Consider the following 20,986-nt stretch of genomic DNA (forward strand, 5'->3'; position numbering starts at 1 on the left):
TACCACCCCAACTCAAACTCAAAGTTGCGAATATTCGCAGGGCGATTTGCACTCAAATCTCAACTTTTCCATAGTGGGAAATCCTTAACAGGGGATGCGGAATCCAACAGTTCGGCACATCAGTGGAAAGGAAGTAGGTGGCAGTAAACAATCGCGCTTCTCTGACCAGAAACAATACACAGGGATGCGTTAGACATGCAGCTTCAGAGAAGGTGATTGATGTTTAGTTGCTTTATGATAATACATGTTTAAAATCTTGAGACACAAAGGCCATAAAACTTGCTCCATGCATCGCTTATTTGGAAGTATTTGCTGGACAGGGAGTAGTAAGGTTTGGTGCAAAACAAACTGAGGAGGGTTCACTATTACAATGAATCCTTATAGTCATTCGCTAACAATCATTTACTCATTTAAAGCAAAGCTGCTTTTTAAGGTCTGAGCAGTTCTTTGACATGAGTCAGTCAAGTGATCAACATGTTCAGGTCAAATCCATTAACAGACTCATGTTAGTCATCCATTCAAGTCCAGTTGCTACACTAACGTTGCAACCTTTTATGATGTCATTTGCACTTTGAAATGGTAATCTGATTAATTTCCTGCTGAAGTCTCTGTGGTGGCGTTGTTTTATGCAGAAATTTGATTTAATTAGATATAAAAAAAAAAAAAACAATTCTGAGACCAAACATCAGATTCATTCCCGATCAGGGCTGGAGGACTGGTCAAGGAGCGTTTTGTCATTCCAGTCACACTTTGAGCACTCTGTATTTGGAGGTCTGCCAGCCGTTTTAACATGTTTTTCAAAGATTTGTAATATTCCAGGAGGCTTAATAAGGACGCGACAAGGAGGTCCGTGCTTCCTCACCGACCTTGTGGTTGTTTTTTCAGCAACAGTGGTGGCAGCTAGTCCCCCCGGCATCTTGATACGTATTGATATCTGTCGGTTTTAGTGAAGAGTTTTATTCTGCTGGTGCATGTCTGTGTGTGACCTTCACAAACTCACTTTTGTGTCGATCTCAATGGTCCGGCTGCATTGTGTTCCAGTATTCTGCAACCTGCTTCACCTCATTTGACTTTTTTTTTTCCTGGCAGCCGTACAGAGAAATTGGGGGAACTCCCAGCTGAGAATATGTGTACTCTGAAAACAAATGGAGCTCCAGCTTTTCATTATACACTTTCTGGTCAAAGCGGACAACGCTCACTCTTGTGCATCAGAATAAACCTGCAACACGTCGGGCATGAGGCTGAGATCAGTGCAGTCCTGCTCAGATTTCACAGTGGGCAAGCATGACTCAGTTGAGGTTCTGGCTCAAGTCCTGCAGCCGAATTGCTAGATTCACAAATCTGCTGATTTGAAACAGAGTCATCACCTGACGTCGACGATGCCGAGCATCTATACACCAACGCCTTGACTGATTTCGTGTAGGAGTCAGTGTGAAAGATAAAGAACAAAAATATCTTCATTAAAGTCGATTTAATGGAGTGGGTACCTTTTAATGCCAGTCAAATCCCCATAGATTGGGATGCGGGGGAACAGGAAATTACAGTAACAATGCAAACCACCAGTCATGCTTAAAGTTTCAATTATTTTGACTCAAAGGTTTGTTTTTTGGGGGATGGGGTTTGTTCTTATTTTAGGGATTCAAGTCTAGAAACACCAATATTGATCTGGTTTGTGTGTGGAAATGAAATTGGATAAATATATTTGAATCAGAGCCTTGCTGCAGCTAACAAACAATTGGCCCTTGTCCTGCAACAAAACCAAAAGGAAAAGTTTAAATGCAGCTCTGATTTTCATCCTGATATTAGCCTAAACACATTTGAATTGTACACATCAATAATGAAGCTGCTGGATTTCCCTTAAAATATGTATGCGCAGTAGATAAAAATAAGAAACGAAAGTCTAGAATATTCATAATTGCAGTATAACATGCAAGAATGTCGAGGAAATGTCGACCTTCTGCTGGATTTAATGACCGAAACACTTCATATTTAACATCTATCTCAACAATTTAGTCAACATTATCTGCAGGTTTTTATTGCCAAGAATAAAACAAGGTTGGCGTTGAGAAAGGTCGCCAAGTTCTTCGAGGAATTTATGTAAGGAGAGCACTTGTGTAGGTCAGCGTTAGCCACCTACTCAACAGCTAGTCTTGTCTTTGCATAAAGATCACACCATCCCGCCACTTAAATAGTCCACATCCTCCTTGCAGGCCTTGGGAAAATCTTGTGTGCACAAGCAGGCCGTCCATTAAGAGTTAATGGATTCACTTTCACAAAAGGACCTTAAAGCCACAGTTTCTCAACGCTGGGTCTTGGCGGTAAAAATAGAAACAGGGGCAGAATGGATGAGCGCTATATACAGTGCAGCAAATGTCTGTCACCAGAACGGCCCACCTATATTAGACAGCACCAGGTCTCAGAGCTTCACAGACACCGTTGATTAAATCTCAGTCGCTTGTAATTATTTCTTTCCCTCAGAACACAGAGAAATCTGGCATTGCATAAGAAGGGGCCATTAGACTTAATCTGACCTGTCAGAGCAGAAAATGGTGTTGGGTGAGTGTCCAACTTTAAATATTTTAAAGATCACTGTGAACTCTTGCTTCCAAAATGGAGTTACGGTCAGCGCGATAACAAAAGAAGTATTTTTAGTTGGTGCAGGTTCTGTGTGGTGAGACTGAGTCGGCCTGCAGACCCGGAGGAGTATTGATCGGAAATTTAAAACGTGGCAGATCATAACAAGAAAGCTCATTATTGCACCAGACAGAAATACCAGACAAGAGGCAGAGGTGCAAGATAGAGATGGTAGAGATTGTAGTAGACACCAAGGGTATAATACTTCCAAGTCATGTTATTAAAGAGTAGAGCCAAAGGCAGTAGTGATACAAGTGAGTAGAGATAAAGTAGTAAAACGGTGGTAGATAAGAGGGGAAAACAATGGAGTAGAGGAAGAAGAGAGTAGAATCGAGGAGCATAGAGGTTGAAGAGGAATGGCAGAGCAAATGAAAAAGACTGATGTACAAAGGAGTAGAGGAAGAAGACAGTGGAGGTACAATGGAGTAGAAGATGAATACTGTCGAGGTACAATGAAGTAAAGAGAAATGACCCTGAATGGGTAGTGGAGGAAGACAGTGTGGTACAGGAGAGTGGGAAAAAGACAAAAAAGTACAGTACAGTGGAGTGGAGGAAGTACTCAGCAGCGGTCAAACAACATGCAGGGAATAGGAAATAACAGGAGCAGACATTCAAAAAGATGTGACGTCGAGGCAATGAGCATTGAAGTTCCAAACATTCATTGTTCAAAAGACTAGTTGTACAGAGTTGAGGTACATTAGACTTACAATCTATTGAAAACTTAACCCTTTCTTGGGGGGAAAACAAGGCTGTTGAAGTACACAAAGAGTAGAGTCACAGAAGTTAAGACTATGTACATTAGAGAAGAGAGATACAAGATGATTTCTATAGAAGAGAGAAACCTTACTCAACAGTAGAGGCATGACACAGGTGTGAGAACACAGAAGAGGTGAGAGATCGAAGAACAACATGAGTCAATATACTAGACAGTGGTCTAGTCTGGGGTTTTAAGAAGACACAAGAAAGTAGGTGTTATGGACAGTAAAGGTCGCACACATTGGGAGTAATATTGCTTACAGTTAAGAGAGTGTAAACGTCACAAACACAAAAGAAGAGTAGATGTCTGTATGGGTTGAGATACACAATAGTAGCTTGCTCAAACAAACATATTAAGATATTTTGTATGACAGCAATAGCGTTGCAAATAAATGTGATTTTCAATGAGTTGCAGTGATGACTGTTGACACCAAGAGTGTTATGAGATGTGATTGGCTAGCACATTTACCTCAGTTCCTCTCTTGAGCCAGTAAATGCACATTTTTTGCTTATGATAAAGCACAGACATAATGTGAGGGGTGTCGCGGGCCATGTGTCTCCCACTGACCCCTAAATGCTTGTGTGTATCTGCAGCTTGTGGCCGCTAACTGCACACTAAGACCACAGGAACAGTTTGGAATGCCTGTGCTTGAGCTTCACCAAACAATGGAGGGATTAGTGGGTATTTGATTTTCCAGATAGAGAGATCATAAAAACGGCATCATGGCGCACACACATTCGCACACACATATACTTCAGGCTTCTCCAAGAAAACACCAAAGGGGTAAAAAAAGAATGCGATTCACTGATAATGTTTTGTTATATAACTGTTATTTCTTTACGTCTCCTCGGAGCTGTGATCAAGTGAAAAGACAGATTTTGTGTATTGTGTGATGTGGACTATTGTGTTTATCCAGGAATAGTATACACACGTGTCTTGTTTAAAAACCCAGGAAAACATAATCCTTCAGTAGCAAACAAGGTGAGTTTGTGCGCACTGATCTCGTTGATGTGCGTCACATTAAGCTCGAGGTGGGAGTCTGATTATCTGAGAATGATGAGTCGATGGACGTAAAGCTTAAGAATATCAAGTGTAGTTTCAGGTCAACGCATTATGAAATGGATATTATGAAATGAGGCTTTCACTTTCTAATGCCGGTAGAGGGAGCTCCAGAGGCTGTGGATAATTCATTATTTGATTTCTCCTCAGCGTTTGTATCTCATCGCTGCCAACATTGGGCAGAAAGTGGGATTCATCATTCACACTGAGCACAATTTGCAATTCACCTGGGGCGTTGCTTCAGAAGAAGAGTGTGTAGATGAAACTGGGACAGAAACTGTTTTTGGATTGTGTCATTCATATTGTCCCTTTTTTTTTGTTAATTTTTGGTGGATTCCAAGGTGCACATGATGAGTAAGGCTTGTGGTCCACCTGATTTATATTTAATCCATGAGTTTTAGGAAAAGACTGAGGACGTTTTGTCACGCAAACGTGAGCATTACCACAATCACTGGCAGAAATTTTGAATACAGAAGTTTGTGATTACTTCACACTTGAATAAAAGGTTTTAGGTCTTATGCTTGCTGCCGAGGAGCAACTTTTGTTCCACAGTTTAGGTTTATTGTTCATTTTCTCTAGGCCACCATGCTGCTAGTGTTGGTAGTAGATGAAGAATACTGTAGAGGTACATTGAAGTAAAGAGAAAAGACAGTCAATGGGTGGTGGAAGCAGACAGTATGGGGCAGGAGAGTAGAGGAGAGACAAAGACAAAGAGTGAAGGAAGTCGCTGTGCTGCTAGTGTTGCCAACTATTAGCAGTCAACTTCTTAAACTAACCATTTAGTAATGCATTCTTGTTTACTCTAATGCTACGTTTGCACGCAGTCGGCTATTTTCAGAAACAGACATTTTATTTTCTACATTTTCAAAAATAATTCCCTGCACATGTATTTGCACACACAAAACCTTGTACAGCCAGGACATTCAGAAAGGTGGCAGTGTTAGGAGAAGCAGAAGCCCGTATCAGAATCCCGTAAATAGCAACAACACCCCATCACTGGCTCTTTCTTGCTTACACAATTATGTCTCTGCTCCTCCATCACCGTCATCAGGTGTCTGAAGACTGTAATCACTTCATTTTCAGTCTGGTGGTACTAGTTTCAGCTGACACCTGATTAGTTAACCAATGTGCGTGCAGCCTCCTAATCGTCCAAGAAATTGCGTTGTGGAGATCATTGCCTCTGTGGTACAAATGCATTGAATGTGGGATACGATGGGTTTCAATGGGCTTCAATGCAGACATCAAAAAAATGACTAGGGATTGCTTGATATCGCTTTTTCCACAGTCAATGTTGAAATCTTGAGGATCAGTAGGAACCAATCCGATGCCAAAGAAATATAATATTTATTTATATGAACTGCTTATTACTGGCACCTAAAAACGCCACGCAAGTTAAGCACTGCTGCTTTGCCTTTGTTGAAACATAAAGCTAATAAGTAATCGTGCAGCATTGCAAAAAATGCTTAAATAATTTTAAAAAGTGAAACACAAATACATGGCCATTCGCCTTGTAAAGTAATTAAGGTTTTGCGTGGCAAATGCAAAAGTATTGCATGCTATTCTAGCCTGTTTTTATTATTATACCATTAGTATGTGATATACATGTAAATCTCACTCAACAACAACAATGACAAAGGTCAACTTTAAGTGACCTCACATAAACAATTATTTATGCAATATTAAGAAGAGGAAATATCATTTTAGCCTCTGTAAAATACTTAAGATTGTTGCGCTACCTGCTTATAAATCCACAACTTTGGTCGTAAACTTGTAAAATAAAGAGGGGAAGAATTTATGAAACAACACGACCGTGTTGTTTCATAAATGGCATCTCATCACCTCATGGCTGACCGATTGTCACATCCTGTTACTCTCTTGGATGACAAGCTTTGCATTTGATGTGAAGTGCACCAGCATATTGGGGTTTTTTGTGTGTGTTTTACACAATGTAATTACAATGTAATACATGCTAATTAATACGTTGCTTATCCCACAATTTATGAACGCGTACATTACAGTAATTGAAGTGGATGTCAGTTAATAAAGTCACAAACAGGATCACCCCCGGAGTCGCCACAAATGGAGACAACAGGGCAAAATGAGATTATAATAGTCATTATGGGGGGTGGAAAAGGAAACTCAGTGAGCGTGTGTAATGTGTGTGTGACAATCAAATCATGCATCTAACAGCTGTGAAGGGCCCTGGTGTAACCTCACTGTGGGTGAGTGGAGTCCTGGATGTCTTGCTTGACTACTCTGTTACCCACCCCCCTCTGCTGGCTGCTCACTTCCACGGGAAAATAAAATCGAAAATCATGTGTTTTTAAAAAGTGATGCCCATCAGCACGGCTTCAACAGTCCGAGTGACAAGGTCAGCAGTGGATCAGATGGCCTGGAGAGGAGTCTTTAGAGGCTCGGCGGTGCTAGATTCGGGCTTTATAAGGATATCACTGCCACATCTGGCTCTTACCGTTCTGAGCTGTGATGAGGGGCAGCATCCAGTTCCCCAGCAGGACCAGCAGCGCCGCGCTCGGATGCATCGTTGAGACTCGGGAAGAGTAGCAGGGTCTCGGTCGGTCGGACGGATGTGGGAGGACAGATCGCGTATTGATCAGCTGCTCTATAGAGACGGGCCCAGCATAGCACCTTTCGCGACGGAAAAGACGCCCGGTGGAGAGATCACAGTCGTCCGGGACGAGGCCAGCCGCTCAGGGATGCCGATGAGCGGCCATAAGGCGCCGACGAAGCCCGGTCGGATTGCGGCAGGAGAGGTCTCTGGATGTCAGGGAGATTGTCCACGGTGGAGTTGAGGAGATTCAAAGATGCGCACTGCGATGCGCATTTGCGCTCTCGGGGGTCACGGCTCGCTGATTGAAATGACACAAACGCGCACAATTACGGGAAGTGATGTCGGCGAAACCACCAGTCGGATATCGGCATCGGGCTATTTTTAATACCAAAACGAGCAGCAGATGCTGATAGGACGGCGGCGACGACAAGCTGCGCGTCCCCGGTGCGCATGGGCGAGCGCGCGCACGGACGCGATTATTTCGCCCCTGCTCTCTCCGTCCACACGCGTCCTGATGCGTCCATGAGATGACAAGCGCCCATTCTCCGTTTCTGGTCTCGATATGCGTTTGGCATTCCGGCCATGTGATTTCCCTCCACTCTGCTTAAAAGCGTCTGAATAATTTATGCCAAAAGCTCAAGACGTTTATCACCAGTCAAGACGTCAACTAAGTGGAGACGCGCAGGACGCCCTCCAACTCTCGGCTGGTGCAGAGAGCTGCGTACGTTAGAGATGAGTTCCTGAGCGCATTTAGAAATGGTGACATCACATCATCGGTCTGGCAGCGTTTCTGGCTGAATCCAGAACATCCCCTTGAAAGTTCATCATGGCCTCCATTAATCCGCTCTGCGTGCATTCTGTGCTGAGCCTCTAGCGCACTCTAGTGGTCCAAGGATGTCAACGGAGATATAAATCACTGACGTAAACCAGTCACTCACATTATGACCATTAAGCAGCGAAGAAAGTCACCTTGCTTGTCCTGAAGTGACGTGGACATGCAAGCAGGGGAAGTCAAACTTCCTTTTGTCAATTTGTATTTAACTAGGATATTGTTGCTTGATTGAAAAGACAACTCTTATAAAATATATATATAGCATCTCAGGGAGATAACGGACAATCAAACCTGTCTAATCCGTTAAATAAGATGTCATGGATAACTCATGTTTTTGTCAACATAAGCATTAGAAATTATGAAGTGATTTCAAGATGAAGGTTAAACACCTCCTCCCAACAATCACTGCAGATGCTGAGCACACAACACTGTTCAGCCGACTTTTCAAATGTGCTTTAAAAAATATGGAATTCGAAGCCACACATTTGCTCAGGTTTAATAAATCAGATTTCATGCTCATAAGAAATTAATTGGAATTTTCTTCTCCTTGCAAAATTGAGCAAAGACACCTCCAAACCTGCGATCGGGGGCGCCATTGGTAACTTTGTATCGCTTTGATTTTTTTAGTATTGAGCTTCAATTTGCACAAGTTTTGCCAGATCCTTATTACGTAAAACCTTTTCTAGTATTTAGATTGATATTTCAGGGCCTCAACACATGTATGAATTATGGCTTGTAATGCATTTCATCGAAATTTCTGAAGACATCTCGGTGTTGAGCTGTTCACATTTCTATTGTCACTTGCTGAATTTATTCACCCTTTATGTGTCATGCTGCTGCACAGAATGGGGAAACATTATGTTATTGCGTGATATTAACGTGAAATAGCCACGATAACGTTCATTTGTGTCCATGTAGCCGCTTCATGCACAAACTGGGCTCTGCCTCCTCAACAAAGGAGGTGTGGTCTGGGCAAAATGGTATTTAATTCACCTGAATCCAATATCAATTTAAGAACTCCTGAAATGAGCATATATGAGACCTAAAATACATGCAAACCTTGAGTAAATCAGTCTCAGTTAGTCAGTACAGAGCAACAAGGTGTTTCTTTGAATTACTGTAGCTATGTAGTTTTTTTTTTTTTTCAAGCCATCGTCTTGAATGCACCATATCTTATAACCCTGTAATGACTGTGCAGCAGCTTTAAGGAGAAAATGTAAAAGTTTTGGTGCACAAATAGTCAGTAAACTGCCATCACAAATCTCTGGATTTGTTGCTACCAATATACATTTGCATATTTGAGTGAAAAACATTGATATCCTCGGTATTAATAGCATCTCGGGCTGTTCATGCTTACAACCGTTAGGTTGTTTTTGTGTTTTAGAAGTTTATTTTGTGACTTCACTAAAGTGTGCTTAGAATGTTGAGTGAGTTTGATGGCGGCCTGAGGTTTGACTCGTTGCTTGTTTCCACCAAAACAACAACAGAACACAATTGCAGAACAAACTTCCCTCCACTCCAGAGTCCATGAAAGGTTTCAAAATGTGACCCCACCTGAAAACCCACTGGGGCCAATCACATGAAGAAATGTCAACGTGGACGGCACACCCTCTTTTGTCCGGAACCAATCAGAGTGGACGTGTGGCATTTTGCCCCAGGGGGAAAACTTACTGGATGAGTTACCTACGCGTCACTGAACTGTTGCCAATGTGTTCTCAATGGTGGAGCCTCTGTCGGGCTTTCTACTGCGGCTGTCTTCTTTTCTCGGGCGGACTAGTATGGAAAGTAGACAACAATGGCTTACCAGACTGAAGAATGAGCTGAGCAACAGCCCTCTGGTGTCAAACGTGGCTTTTGGGTTCATCCTCATGGGACTTGAGAGGCTGGTGGAGGTGGAGTTTGAATGTCCTTGCAACCCGAACTGGAACGGAGTGTTTTCGTCAGCTTTCTTCATCATTCCTGCAGTCATGGCTTTCACCTTGATGCTGATCATACAAGGATGCCGGTGTAACGTGTGGTGCAAGAAGACAGTGTCGGTGTCCACGTTCGTCCCCGCCATCGTCTGGCTGATTTTGCTCTTCCTGGATGGCCAGTACTTTGCTTGTGCGATGACAGACTGGGAGGGCAGATTTGTAATCGTGGACAAGGCAGCTCCTCAGAAGTGGTGTGAGCCAGTTAGTAAGGGAGATGTCACCGCACAGGAGCTCATGCTTCGCTCACAGCAGCTCTTCGTCTGCTCTCAGGTGAGTCGACCGCTCATGTGAAGATGTGCAGTTTAAACCTTCAAAGTCAGATATGAAGGTAGAAAGTATAATCCACGAGAGAAGTAGTGTTTGTGTCGATGTTGATGAAGCAGCAACACTACTAGACAAGCTACAGTTCTGACGAGTGTTACCACATAGTATGAGTACAGAGCGTTCTTATTCAATGTCTTAAGAGAAGTTGTGATAGCAGATGTAGTTCTGTTTGGACCACCTGTAGTCGGTGTGGTACAAGTTGCACTCTGCCAGTTGGATGTACTTTGTTTAGACAAACAGGGAAAATTAAGCAAAAATACATGTAGATATGGATGAAGTTGTAAACATTTTTATAGATGTAGTAGTTGAAGAGGCAGAATTAAAAGTAATAGCTGTAGCGCTACTGCACTAAAACAAAAAATTGTGGATGACAGAAAAAGATGGAAAAAAGTTTCCAGCAGTGAGTCGAAGGCTACTATCCGTGGTAGTTGTATTTGCAAACATTTGATGCATTATATTTAGTGATAGAATTACTGGAAGATGCATTGGTAGATGTAGTGTTTGTGAGTAGTATGAGTATAATTGAAGTAGACATAGCAGCGGTAATCCTAAAGATAATTATGACTGAAAAAAAAACAGAAAAACAGCACAGTAAAAATAATAGTTGTTAAGCAGCAGTCGTTCAGTCAAGTGGACCGTCTTCCGTGGCAGTTTTGACCACAACCACAGTGAGGTAGTAGTCGCAGAAGTATAAAAACTAGAAGTGGCAGTGGTCACACGAGTAGCAGTGCAAAAGGCTGGATGTGCTACTATATTTCATATCCAGCTACGTGAGAGTGATAGCTGTGCATGTGCTCATGAACTACAGGTATGTTTGCTGCATGTGGTGATGTCTCATCATGTTGAGATAAGAACAATTGTAAAAGTGCAGGATTAATTCCTGCAAACTGGGTCTGAGTGCTGCCTTGCTCTCCTGCACACAGGTCATAGGAATCATCCTGCTGGTTTTTATATGCTTGGGTCTCATCGTGTATGTGATCAGAGAGAGCTGCCTGCAGGAGGTGCAGATGCCCGACACGGAGGTGGCTGAGCTGACAGTTATCAGGATGAACTCGTTGAGGACCAGGACATCATGAGAGGACAGGCAGCTCCTCTCCGTGTGGATGCTTTGCGGCTCTATCATCAACAGACTGCAATGTAATTATTGTCAATATTCATAGTAAAATATTCTGCTGGACTTCTGTCCATTCTGCCATTTGTGTAAATATGAGATTACAGTTCTATTTTTTTGCTGCTGAAAGCCACATATGTGTGACATTGAGGTACTATTTATCTTCCACTCCAACATATCACCTATAAGCAGTGTTAAAACATTGAATCATCTCTATGTACTTCCATGTTGATCTTCTGTGAGTACTAAAGGCTGGCCCTGGTCTGTGTTTGATTTTTTTTTTCTTGCTGCAGTATATAAACATTCACAATTTCTTTGCCGGCATGGTTTATTATTATTTTTGTAATAAAATATATTTATTTATATAAGAAAAATAAAAACCTCAGGGATTGAAAGTCATGTTTTTGTAGTATGTTTTTACAACTCTCACCATTTTGGCTACATTTTGATAAATACTGAGTCTTACGTTGCGCTACATGTCACCGAGAAGGCGCTCTGTTAAGCGTATTAACCCCATAGACATGCAACATTACTGCATTCAAACAAGTCAAGCTGCGAATAAGGGGCTTGATGGAGTTACTACTTGACAGTGGACACCTGTAACTTCAATGAAAGCAATATTTTTGGGTGTGTTTCTGTATAAGTTTGGGAGTAAATTTAGTTTAGGTTGAGAAAAAAGACAAAAAGTTGCGCAGCGATGCTTGTTGGTTCCCCTTTGCTAGCAACATCTGCTGTGCATTATTGCAGTTTGCAGTCATGTTGAAAAGAAAATGTGGTTGTCATGTCAAACTTGGATTTACAAAAAAGTGAAGAAAACCGACTCCTTGGAGCAGAAAAAGGTGAGTTTTGAAATCATGAGTGTGTTGGAGTAAGAGTTCAGAGTGAGGAACGGACACGAGTCTTCTGACCAAGCATCCATCCCTCCCCACCTGGCTTACACAAGTAAGTGATCTCCTTGTTGTAGCAGTGTGAACAGAAGTCTCGGCCATCGTGGATACAGAAGTAGAGTAGAAGTAGTCGATGTAGTAGCACCACACTACTAGATGATGTATACTTTAGTTTATTATAACAGAGCAATGTAGAACAGTGTAGCCAGCATGCTGTAGCTCGACATTGGATGTGTGGTACAGTCTGTAGTACTCAGGATGTGCACATTGTCCTAAATTCTTCCATGCTGCTTCTGTTCTGTTGTTCCGATTTTTTAATTCAATCTCATGTTGAGAAGATGATTTTAATCATGTTTCCTTTTTGTTCTGCGACAAACTATCGAACATAAGCACCGAATGAAAGAAGCAACAAGGCCAACTGTCAGGATCACCACTGTCGCTAACACAAGCATGACATCGACACAGTGATACTGATACCAGGAGAGCTTGAAGGACTCAGATCTGAGGTGGGCAGCTCCTTTGTGTCTCATTACAAACTCTAGCCAGAAGATGGCAGTGTCCATTGGCGTCTTGGGCTGATCCCTGTGAAGCCTGGAGAGTCTCTGCATGTTGCTCCTGTAGGACGGGTTGGTCAGGACCTCCTGGAGATCCTTGTAGAAAGTCTCTTCTGTCAGTTGGGAGAAACGAATCATCTTTCCAGCCCCACGTGCCACGATGCGCAAGACGTTATCTGGCTGATCAAAGATCAGTGGCATTCCAAGTATTGGGACGCCGTGGTAGATGGCTTCCTGGACACCGTTGGTTCCTCCGTGAGGCACAAACAGTTTGACTTTGGGATGTCCTAAGAGGTCCTTCTGTGGCATCCAGTCAACCAGCAAGGTGTTGTTGCCCAGGGTTGTTGGTCTGTCACCTGTGTGCCTCCAGATGACCTTCTGCGGTAGCCTGGCGAACGCTGCTGCGATATTGTTCGCTATGTCACCAGGAAGTGCTCCAATTAATGTCCCAAGAGACATGACAATGACCCCGTGTTCTCCAGAACTCTGGACAAACTCCTCCAAGTCCTCAGGCAGTGGTTTTGCAGGTTTGCACTGGAAGCCACCAATGTAGATGATGTTGGGCATGGTGGGACGAGGGAACTCGAAAACAAAGTCCACTCTCATGAGCCACAGATCTGCAGCTTGGAAAATGGAGTTGTAGTCCATCTCTGGACCTAGATATTTATTGATGACCTTTGTGTAATGCGGTGCGATATACACTGCGGTCTGGTATTCACCATAAATATAACCAAGCATATTAAAGACTCTTTCTGAGAAACTCATTTTGTCACTGAACTCTGTCCCTGTCATGGGGATGTAAGACAGAGGAGAAGGTGCGAGAACAAAGTGTCCTTCACCACTTCCAGCCCATCTGACATTGAAAACAAGTGGGATCTTTAGGTAGTGGCTGAGAATAGTACCTGCAGGAATAGCAGGGTCGGTCAGGATGAGGTCATAGTGCTCCTCCTTGAGAGACCGGATTAGAGCTTTGTTCTCCAAGAGTGCCTCAAGCAAGTTGCTGCTCTTCTTGTGCATCTCAGAAGCCTTTTGTGCCATTTCCATCATCAGTTCATAGGGGGCCCAAATTGATGTTCCCTCTTGCTGCAGCTTCATTAATTGGGTCACAAAAGTACTTACAAATTCTTCATCAAATCCAGAGTCGTGATCCAGAGGGATGGAGGTGTAGAAGCGTGACTTCTCCTTGATGTACCAGCTGTCTCTCGGTCGGAACACCGCCACCTGGTGGCCTCTGGAGTGCAGCTCCTCGATGAGGACCTTCATGTTCACCCAGTGGCTCCCATCCACCGGATACACCAGGACTTTCCCTCCCTCAGTCACAGCAGCACAGAGGAGGAAGATACTGATCCAGACACGATACATCTTCACTCTGGTGAGTTAAACAGTTCAGATTATTATCACAGTTCCATAGGAGTCTGCCACCGTAAGCTACAACTATCAAAAGTACTGCTCTGGTCAGTATCTATCAATAATAATGATAATAATAATAATAAACATATGTGCGACATTTGCAATAAAATATTCAACTTTGACATCACTATTTCAATGGGCTGTGGCTTGAAAATAGAGATGAAGGCATACTGGACATGAGAAAAAAAAATCATCATTGTGACCCAAAGTTTGAGATGGAAGTAAAGACACTCATCTCATTGGTATATTATGACATCATCTGGCGGCAACCACATTCTGGGTCAGTTAAATTCACTCACCTGTTCTCTGCCACAAAGTTACGTATCAGGCAGATGTACGTCACTGGTGAGGGTTGACTATGTGATGCCGCGCGTGGATGTGGCTAGACTGGTCTTGAAAAATCAAGAATTAAGCAGGAGTGAAATACTTTCTCTCCTCCAGTATGAGCTGAGTGGATACAAAATAGGTACAATGTTCTTCTTATGGATGGACAATCGCTCACTTTTTGTTTAATACCCCCGAGGTGCGTGTGCTAATGGTTGCGAACAAGGCTAGGTTTTCTCATACAAACTATACTTCCATCATTTCTATTTTGTAGTTTTTTTTTGTTTATTATTATGATTTTGTTGTCCAGGAATGACACGATTCATCAACAATAATAATTTAAAAATGAAGTGACTTTGTGAGATTTAACTTGTTCTTCAGATGTGCTTGGTTCGGTGTCAAACTTATGGCCCGCAGGCCACATAGGACTGATTACTTACGGCTCAAAACTGGATTCAAACAAGCGACAATAACCTGTTATCAACTGAGATTATGGGCCTCCTTTATATCAGGTCAAATAATTGAATTGGCTGTCCATCTAATCCTGCTATGACCTCCACATTAGTAATAGTGGAAAGTATCTCCGTCTGTGCGGAACAACTGGAGTTCATTTACTTTTCTGTCAGTGTTGGTGGCACGCCATTGGAAGCAGCTTGTGGTGGGTAGATGAAGTATCGTGAAACAGTATTGCAGAGTTGATGAAACAGTCCCAATTTTCAGAGACACTAGATGGCGCTGTTGTTTTAGAAATCATGTGATGCTTCATTCAATTAGTCCAAACATTTTACAGCCGACAGTGCCATCTAGTGTCCTCTGAAAATCTGGACACTGTTTCATGAAACCTCATCAAGCCATCAGTAAACCTGTGTTCGCTGTTTTTACCATGACAACTACCCACTGTAGTTTGCTCTATGTAACGTAGTTATTCAAACTAGGCAGGAATGGAGCAATGGCTCAGAAGATACTTGTTTGACTCTGTTAGTTTTCCAAACCCCCTGGTCTCAGTGGGGACACAAGACTACATGGGGACTCATTGTAACACTGCTTAGGCTGAACCGACTGGGACCATGACCGGTAGAAATCACAGCCACAAGTCTGCAGGACAAAAGCATTTTGTTTCCACCTGGTCGCAAACTGGGCTCCTTGCGTGCATGAGTCGAATGTGATAACCATAATACTACAGAAACTATCTGCATACTTGTGAAGCCCTTCAAACCACAATCTGTCCATCAAAGGGTTTCCATTTGAAGAATTCAATTATTCCATCTGAAAGTGCTCTTTCTATGAGGAAAGATATTTTGAATGAAGATACACATTGAGTGGGAAATCTATCACTTCCCATTTCCAACTCCAGTTCAAATGTTTCTCCTCCTCTATGCTGTTCCACAGTGCACTTGAATGTTTCACAAATCAACCAGTGAACCGAAGCATTTGTTCAGGCCACACACAGTTGAATAATAAGTAAACACAGATCACAAATCACAAAAAAGACCTGAGTTGTTCAAGTCAGTTTAGCCTCTTACCTGATCTGTCCCTGGACAGCGTTACAGAACCCGGCGCCTTCACTTCTGAATGAATAACAACTTTACTTATGGTAACGTGACTGTCTCGTAAGTTGAGCTGATAAGACATGAAAAGACAAAGTACGGTTGTCATGTTTAACCCTTATCCAGGGTTAAGGGTTTAAGTACACAGTTAATAATGTGGATATGTGAGTGGAAGGTCAACAGTTATATTGCAGGAGGGATTCTGATGGCAAACCATTTGTTTATATGTAAATAGTAAGTTTGTGTAGCACCTTTCACAGAGAGAACTCACAAACTGCTTTACTGGTTAAAATAATGCAATAAGATTACAGACATTACAATAGACGGTGAAACAACATAAAACGTCAGGGGGGAAAAGAAACATGAAACAACATGAAGATAAAACATAAATCAGTATATGTAAGTGTGTAGGACCAAATTAACTAACTAACAAAAGGGCTAGAAGAAGCAGCTTTTACACAAAAGCATTTAAAAATGTGCACAGAGCAGGCAGCTCTCAGGTCCATTCTAAAATATTCACAGAAAATTGTAGCTGTGTTCATTGAGAAAGCAACACACTTTATTGTTTATTAAAAATGATTTCCTATTGCAAGCATTTAAAAGGCAAACAAAGTAGGACCCACAACAGAACCCTGGGCTACACCACAGGATAGAGGAGTAGACTCAGAGGCCCAACAGCCACAGCAAATCTCCTGTCTGAGAGAAAAGAAGCAACCTAGGGCAGTCGTGAGGTTTTTCTTTTTCCACCAAACAGTGTCACAACTTCAGCGTGAGGGTTTTTAGGATTATCATCGAGAAGTTTCACCAGCATCTGCAGTTTACAGCTATCGAAAGCTCTGCTCTGGTCAGTACCAAACTATAGGATTCTGATGCATTTTAACAAAATACTCACATTTCAGCATTGTACCACAAATCTGAGCCTCCAACTGGTCGCTGGCGAGGAGTGACTCTGTTGTTTTCTGTGATGAATAAGAAAAAGGAACCAGCGTATTTGTGGATAGACTCAATCACTTGGTGCATTTGCATTTAGATGCCCTTCCTGTGTACAACTTGTCCCTTCAATTCCTGATCGGTATTGTGTCACATGGCAGACTCTCAGTAGGGAGTAGTTGTCATTTTCTTCACTTGTGTTTCTGGATTCTGAATGAGGTGTCCCCACACAAGTCAGTGTTTTAAAGCGCTTCCTTATGAACCAGTGGTTTTCCAGCAGAATTCCTCCTGTTACTCTTCCTCAAATGATCGTCCCTTCATATTTTACAAAATAACAAACACAAAGTGGAATTCAATGGTGTGGCTGTGTCTCGCCGTTCGAGTGTGTCCAGTGGCATGACACCCCCAGTCTTCACAGGCATGCATGAAGAAAAGTAGCACAGTCACACAATAGATTTGCACTGGTCAGTACCTAACCATAGACGTGTGGATTGACTCAATTATGCCTTTCTTATGTACAGCTGCTGTTATCCCTTCTTGTTAGTGCAGTGGCCAGTGCCTCTAACACGGAAGACTGGGTTCCGATTCCTCAGTGAGCAGTGGGTTTTATTTTGTCACGTGTCAGACTATGGAAGCCATTGTACTCTGCCAGTTCCCATTGTAGTTGACTTGTATTAGTTTACTTTATATAAATTAAAACATACATTATGTTGTTAGCTTTTCGTGGTGGTTTCTGAGTGCCCCCGAGAAAAAAAATGAAGTCTGAGACACAAAGGTGCAGTTGCCATGATTCAGCCTGGACAAGTGGGCACCAAGCGTTGCTGTGTCCCATGTTCAGTTTTAGCTTGAGGGACCATTTGCCTGTTCGGCAAATGGGATAACCACTGCACTGCAGAGGCGGAAGATACAGAACTAGATGTAATACATCTTCGCTCTGGTCAGTAAAATATTTGAAATTTCTCCTTCCTTGTTAGTATAGTGGATAGTATCTCGGTCTTTCATTCAGATTACTGAATGATATTTTGATTCTCTGACGATGTTTTTTTCCTTCTTCAATCGTATCAGACTGTGAATGGCACAATCTCAGTTCCGTCTGGTGCTCAGTGCAAATAAGTGCAAATATAGACTTTGGCTGAAGTGATGTCATTGCAGAGTGGTAGCAAGGGGCAACTCCAAATGTTTTCAATGCCACAACAAGAAGGTCACCATTTCAGTTTTGCAGACATCGCGGGCTGTATCAGTCCTTGTGTCTGATTCCCTTGAGTGCTCTGGCTGACAGATGACGACAGTTATATTTCCCTCCCTCCAAATTTAACACACTCACATCTGTGAACAGAAAGCGTTGCGTACGCAGCCACCCATTTATATCTGCTGCCAGGACGTTCCAAAATTGCATGTGGCTGTGGAACGAGAAGGTGAAGCCCACATCAGCCGATCATAATCCCAAAAATTGCAAGAACAGCAACACATCACTTCCTCCTCCATGTTTACAGGAAGGTGTCTCTGCCAGCTGCATTTGCAAACGTGCAAAGGGCTTTGTCAACACATCCGCCACTCTCTATACTGTTCACACTGGAACCTGAGCAAATCAAGATTCCTGAAGTCCAAACCAGTGACATGCCAGGCAACACTTCAGAACATTCATCCGTTCATTATTTGTGAGAACTAGACAGAAACGTCATATTTAGAATGTAAAAGTGAGAAACATACTATATATAGTCAAATAAATGGGTCATGTTTACTTTCTCAAAGTTTGTCTCTACTGAAAGGATCACTTCATTTTCAGTAGTGCAGTGGTTTTACATTTTTTTTTTCTGTCCAAGAGCTGACAAGAAACTACACCACGGTACTCAAAGGCAGCGACCACGACTGAAACACGCGGTCGATAGTTCAGGTCTCCTTTGAATTCACTGCCTTTCTCCTGCACTGAGAGGTTGTCGTCTCCTCGTTAGTATAGTGGACAGTATCTCCGCCTGTCACGCGGAAGACCGGGGTTCGATTCCCCGACGGGGAGTTCCCTATTTTTTCTTCAGATGTCAGTGAAGATGCACCACAAAACTCTTTATAATTCATTCATTCACACTTGCCTTAGGTCATTAGTTCTTCCGCTGAACCATTTTTGCGAAATTTAAATGGTATAACTTGAAAGAACGGAGTACTAAAAAAAAGTATTTGTTTCCGCCTGGTCTCAAACCAGGGACCTTTCGCGTGTTAGGCAAACGTGATAACCACTGCACTACGGAAACGGATGTCAAGATGACCAACATTATAGCCAGTTATTGCAGGGTTCAAATTCATATTTGCTGTTGATGCAAAATCTGTTTCCCCCCGGGGACCTTTGGCGTGTTAGGCGAACGTGATAACCACTACACTACGGATCAGGAGTTTACCTGGTTCACAATTCCAATATTTTGGGGAAAATAGCATCATGGAAATGGTACAGATCGCTTGCACACAATACGTAATCGCAGCAAATACTTTGTGATGCAGACAGTTATTTTCAGAAATGATTGTGAAAGAAGTGGGCTTTGTTTACTTTCTCAAAGTTTGTCTGTACTGAAAGGATCATGTCAGTTTTTGTAGCGCAGTGGTTTTGAAATAGTCTTCTGGCCAAGAGTTCATGAGAAACAACACAATGGAACTTCAACAACCAGTCTTCCAGATTTCAGGTCTCCTTTGAATTCACTGCCTTTCTCCAGTACTGTCTGTACGTGTCCTCCTCGTTAGTATAGTGGACAGTATCTCCGCCTGTCACGCGGAAGACCGGGGTTCGATTCCCCGACGGGGAGTTCTCTGTTTTCTTCAGGTGCCAGTGAAGACGTGCCACAAAACTCTTGGTTACGCATCAAATAGTCCTCAGATTAAGTGGTGGTGGTCGCTGCAGTCGTTCAAGGCGCAAGGTTGTGGTAAAAGATGTGTGAATGGAATGGTGAATTATCAGCTTTATAAGTCTAAACACCATTCAGCAAAGGCTCCAATCAGGTGAGCCGGACTAGTCATAGTCAAAGAAAACGTTTTGCCTCCTAACCAGAAGGCTTCGTCAGTTCTGATGAGCTGGGTTGGAGTTCAGGCTTATATTAGGCCCGTTGAATGGGCAGAGGTGTTCATGGACAGGAGGAGGACCAATCCAGTGTGATGGAGTGTGTCACATTGGGTCAGCATTATGCTCACGGGGATGTGTTTATGGGTCCCCACCCATTAGGGATGGGTCTCAATGGGCCATTAATGCAAAGGCTGATCATAGCCCAGGTGGCAATTGGGGTTATTCAGACGTGAATGCCACACTGCACAGGTGTGAAGGACCTGTCCAAGTCTAGATCAGGGGCTAAATCTGCCTAGGGAGGGTGTTTAGGACAGCATTGTATGAGGATGAAAGATGGTGTCTCAGTCCTCCACCTCTGTTTAGAGAGGATTTTTCCACTTTGACAAAAATGGCCTCTTTCAAACCATCAGTCTTCTTTTGCCAAAATGCGGACATTGCTGTCTTCAAAAGAGTGTTTCTTGTCCTCAAGATGTAAATGGACTGCTGAGTCTTGTCCAGAGTTAGCACTCCTCTGGTGGGCCACTCGTTTGCGGAGAGGTTGTTTTGTTTCTCCAATGCAAAGGTCTGGGCGCTCTTGGCCGCACCTTGAACTCCTCTGTTACACTTGCAGCACACCTCACCACTGTCTTACACCTGGTATACATGTCCTGCACCACTCCAACGTACTTCTCTACCACTCCAGACTTCCTTGTACAATACCACAACTCTTCTCTTGGCACTCTGTCGTATGCTTTCTCCAGGTCCACAGAGACACAGCCATCCTCTTCAATGCCCTTCTCACCTCAGCCTTACGAATCTTTGCCATGTCCTGATCTACGAGGGCCACTCCTACTCTTTGTTCTCTCTCATTTTCCTCATTTGTCAGATCTTCAAAGGACTCTTTCCATCTCCCCAACACACTTCTGTTATCAGTCAAAACATTTCCCTCTCTATCCTTGATCACCCTAACCAGCTGCTCGTCCTTCCCATTGCTATCTCTCTCTTTCATCATATCAAGGAAATTTGCAGATGGAAAGAAAGACTCTCCTCAGT

At 42.9% G+C, this 20,986-nt stretch overlaps 2 protein-coding genes and 3 non-coding genes across 5 annotated transcripts in view; 2 read left to right on the forward strand and 3 right to left on the reverse strand.

Annotated features, from left to right (window-relative positions):
* Positions 1 to 7,793, reverse strand: part of nptnb (neuroplastin b) — a 35,135-nt gene extending 27,342 nt beyond the window's left edge. The window contains exon 1 of the mRNA XM_053864662.1: positions 6,921 to 7,793. Within this exon, the coding sequence (XP_053720637.1) occupies positions 6,921 to 6,990 (70 nt within the window). The 5' untranslated portion in view covers positions 6,991 to 7,793. The remainder of the gene's footprint in view (positions 1 to 6,920) is intronic.
* A 4,648-nt stretch (positions 7,794 to 12,441) lies between these two features.
* Positions 12,442 to 16,070, reverse strand: LOC128758755 (UDP-glucuronosyltransferase 2B1-like). The gene is made up of 2 exons (XM_053865050.1): positions 15,958 to 16,070; positions 12,442 to 14,069 (listed from the first exon to the last, which is right to left on the reverse strand). Exon 2 carries the CDS (start codon positions 14,060 to 14,062, stop codon positions 12,491 to 12,493), a length of 1,572 nt encoding a protein of 523 aa, XP_053721025.1. The 5' UTR covers positions 14,063 to 14,069; positions 15,958 to 16,070; the 3' UTR covers positions 12,442 to 12,490.
* Positions 16,071 to 18,853: 2,783 nt separating this feature from the next.
* Positions 18,854 to 18,925, forward strand: trnad-guc (transfer RNA aspartic acid (anticodon GUC)). Its single transcript has one exon. It is a non-coding gene; the product is annotated as a tRNA-Asp (tRNA).
* Positions 18,926 to 19,084: 159 nt separating this feature from the next.
* trnav-aac (transfer RNA valine (anticodon AAC)) lies at positions 19,085 to 19,157 on the reverse strand. The gene has a single exon. It is a non-coding gene; the product is annotated as a tRNA-Val (tRNA).
* Positions 19,158 to 19,628: 471 nt separating this feature from the next.
* On the forward strand, positions 19,629 to 19,700 carry trnad-guc (transfer RNA aspartic acid (anticodon GUC)). Its single transcript has one exon. It is a non-coding gene; the product is annotated as a tRNA-Asp (tRNA).
* The last annotated feature ends 1,286 nt before the right edge of the window (positions 19,701 to 20,986 follow it).

This window comes from Synchiropus splendidus, chromosome 5 (assembly GCF_027744825.2).
Source record: "Synchiropus splendidus isolate RoL2022-P1 chromosome 5, RoL_Sspl_1.0, whole genome shotgun sequence".
NCBI classification, from domain to species: domain Eukaryota; kingdom Metazoa; phylum Chordata; class Actinopteri; order Syngnathiformes; family Callionymidae; genus Synchiropus; species Synchiropus splendidus.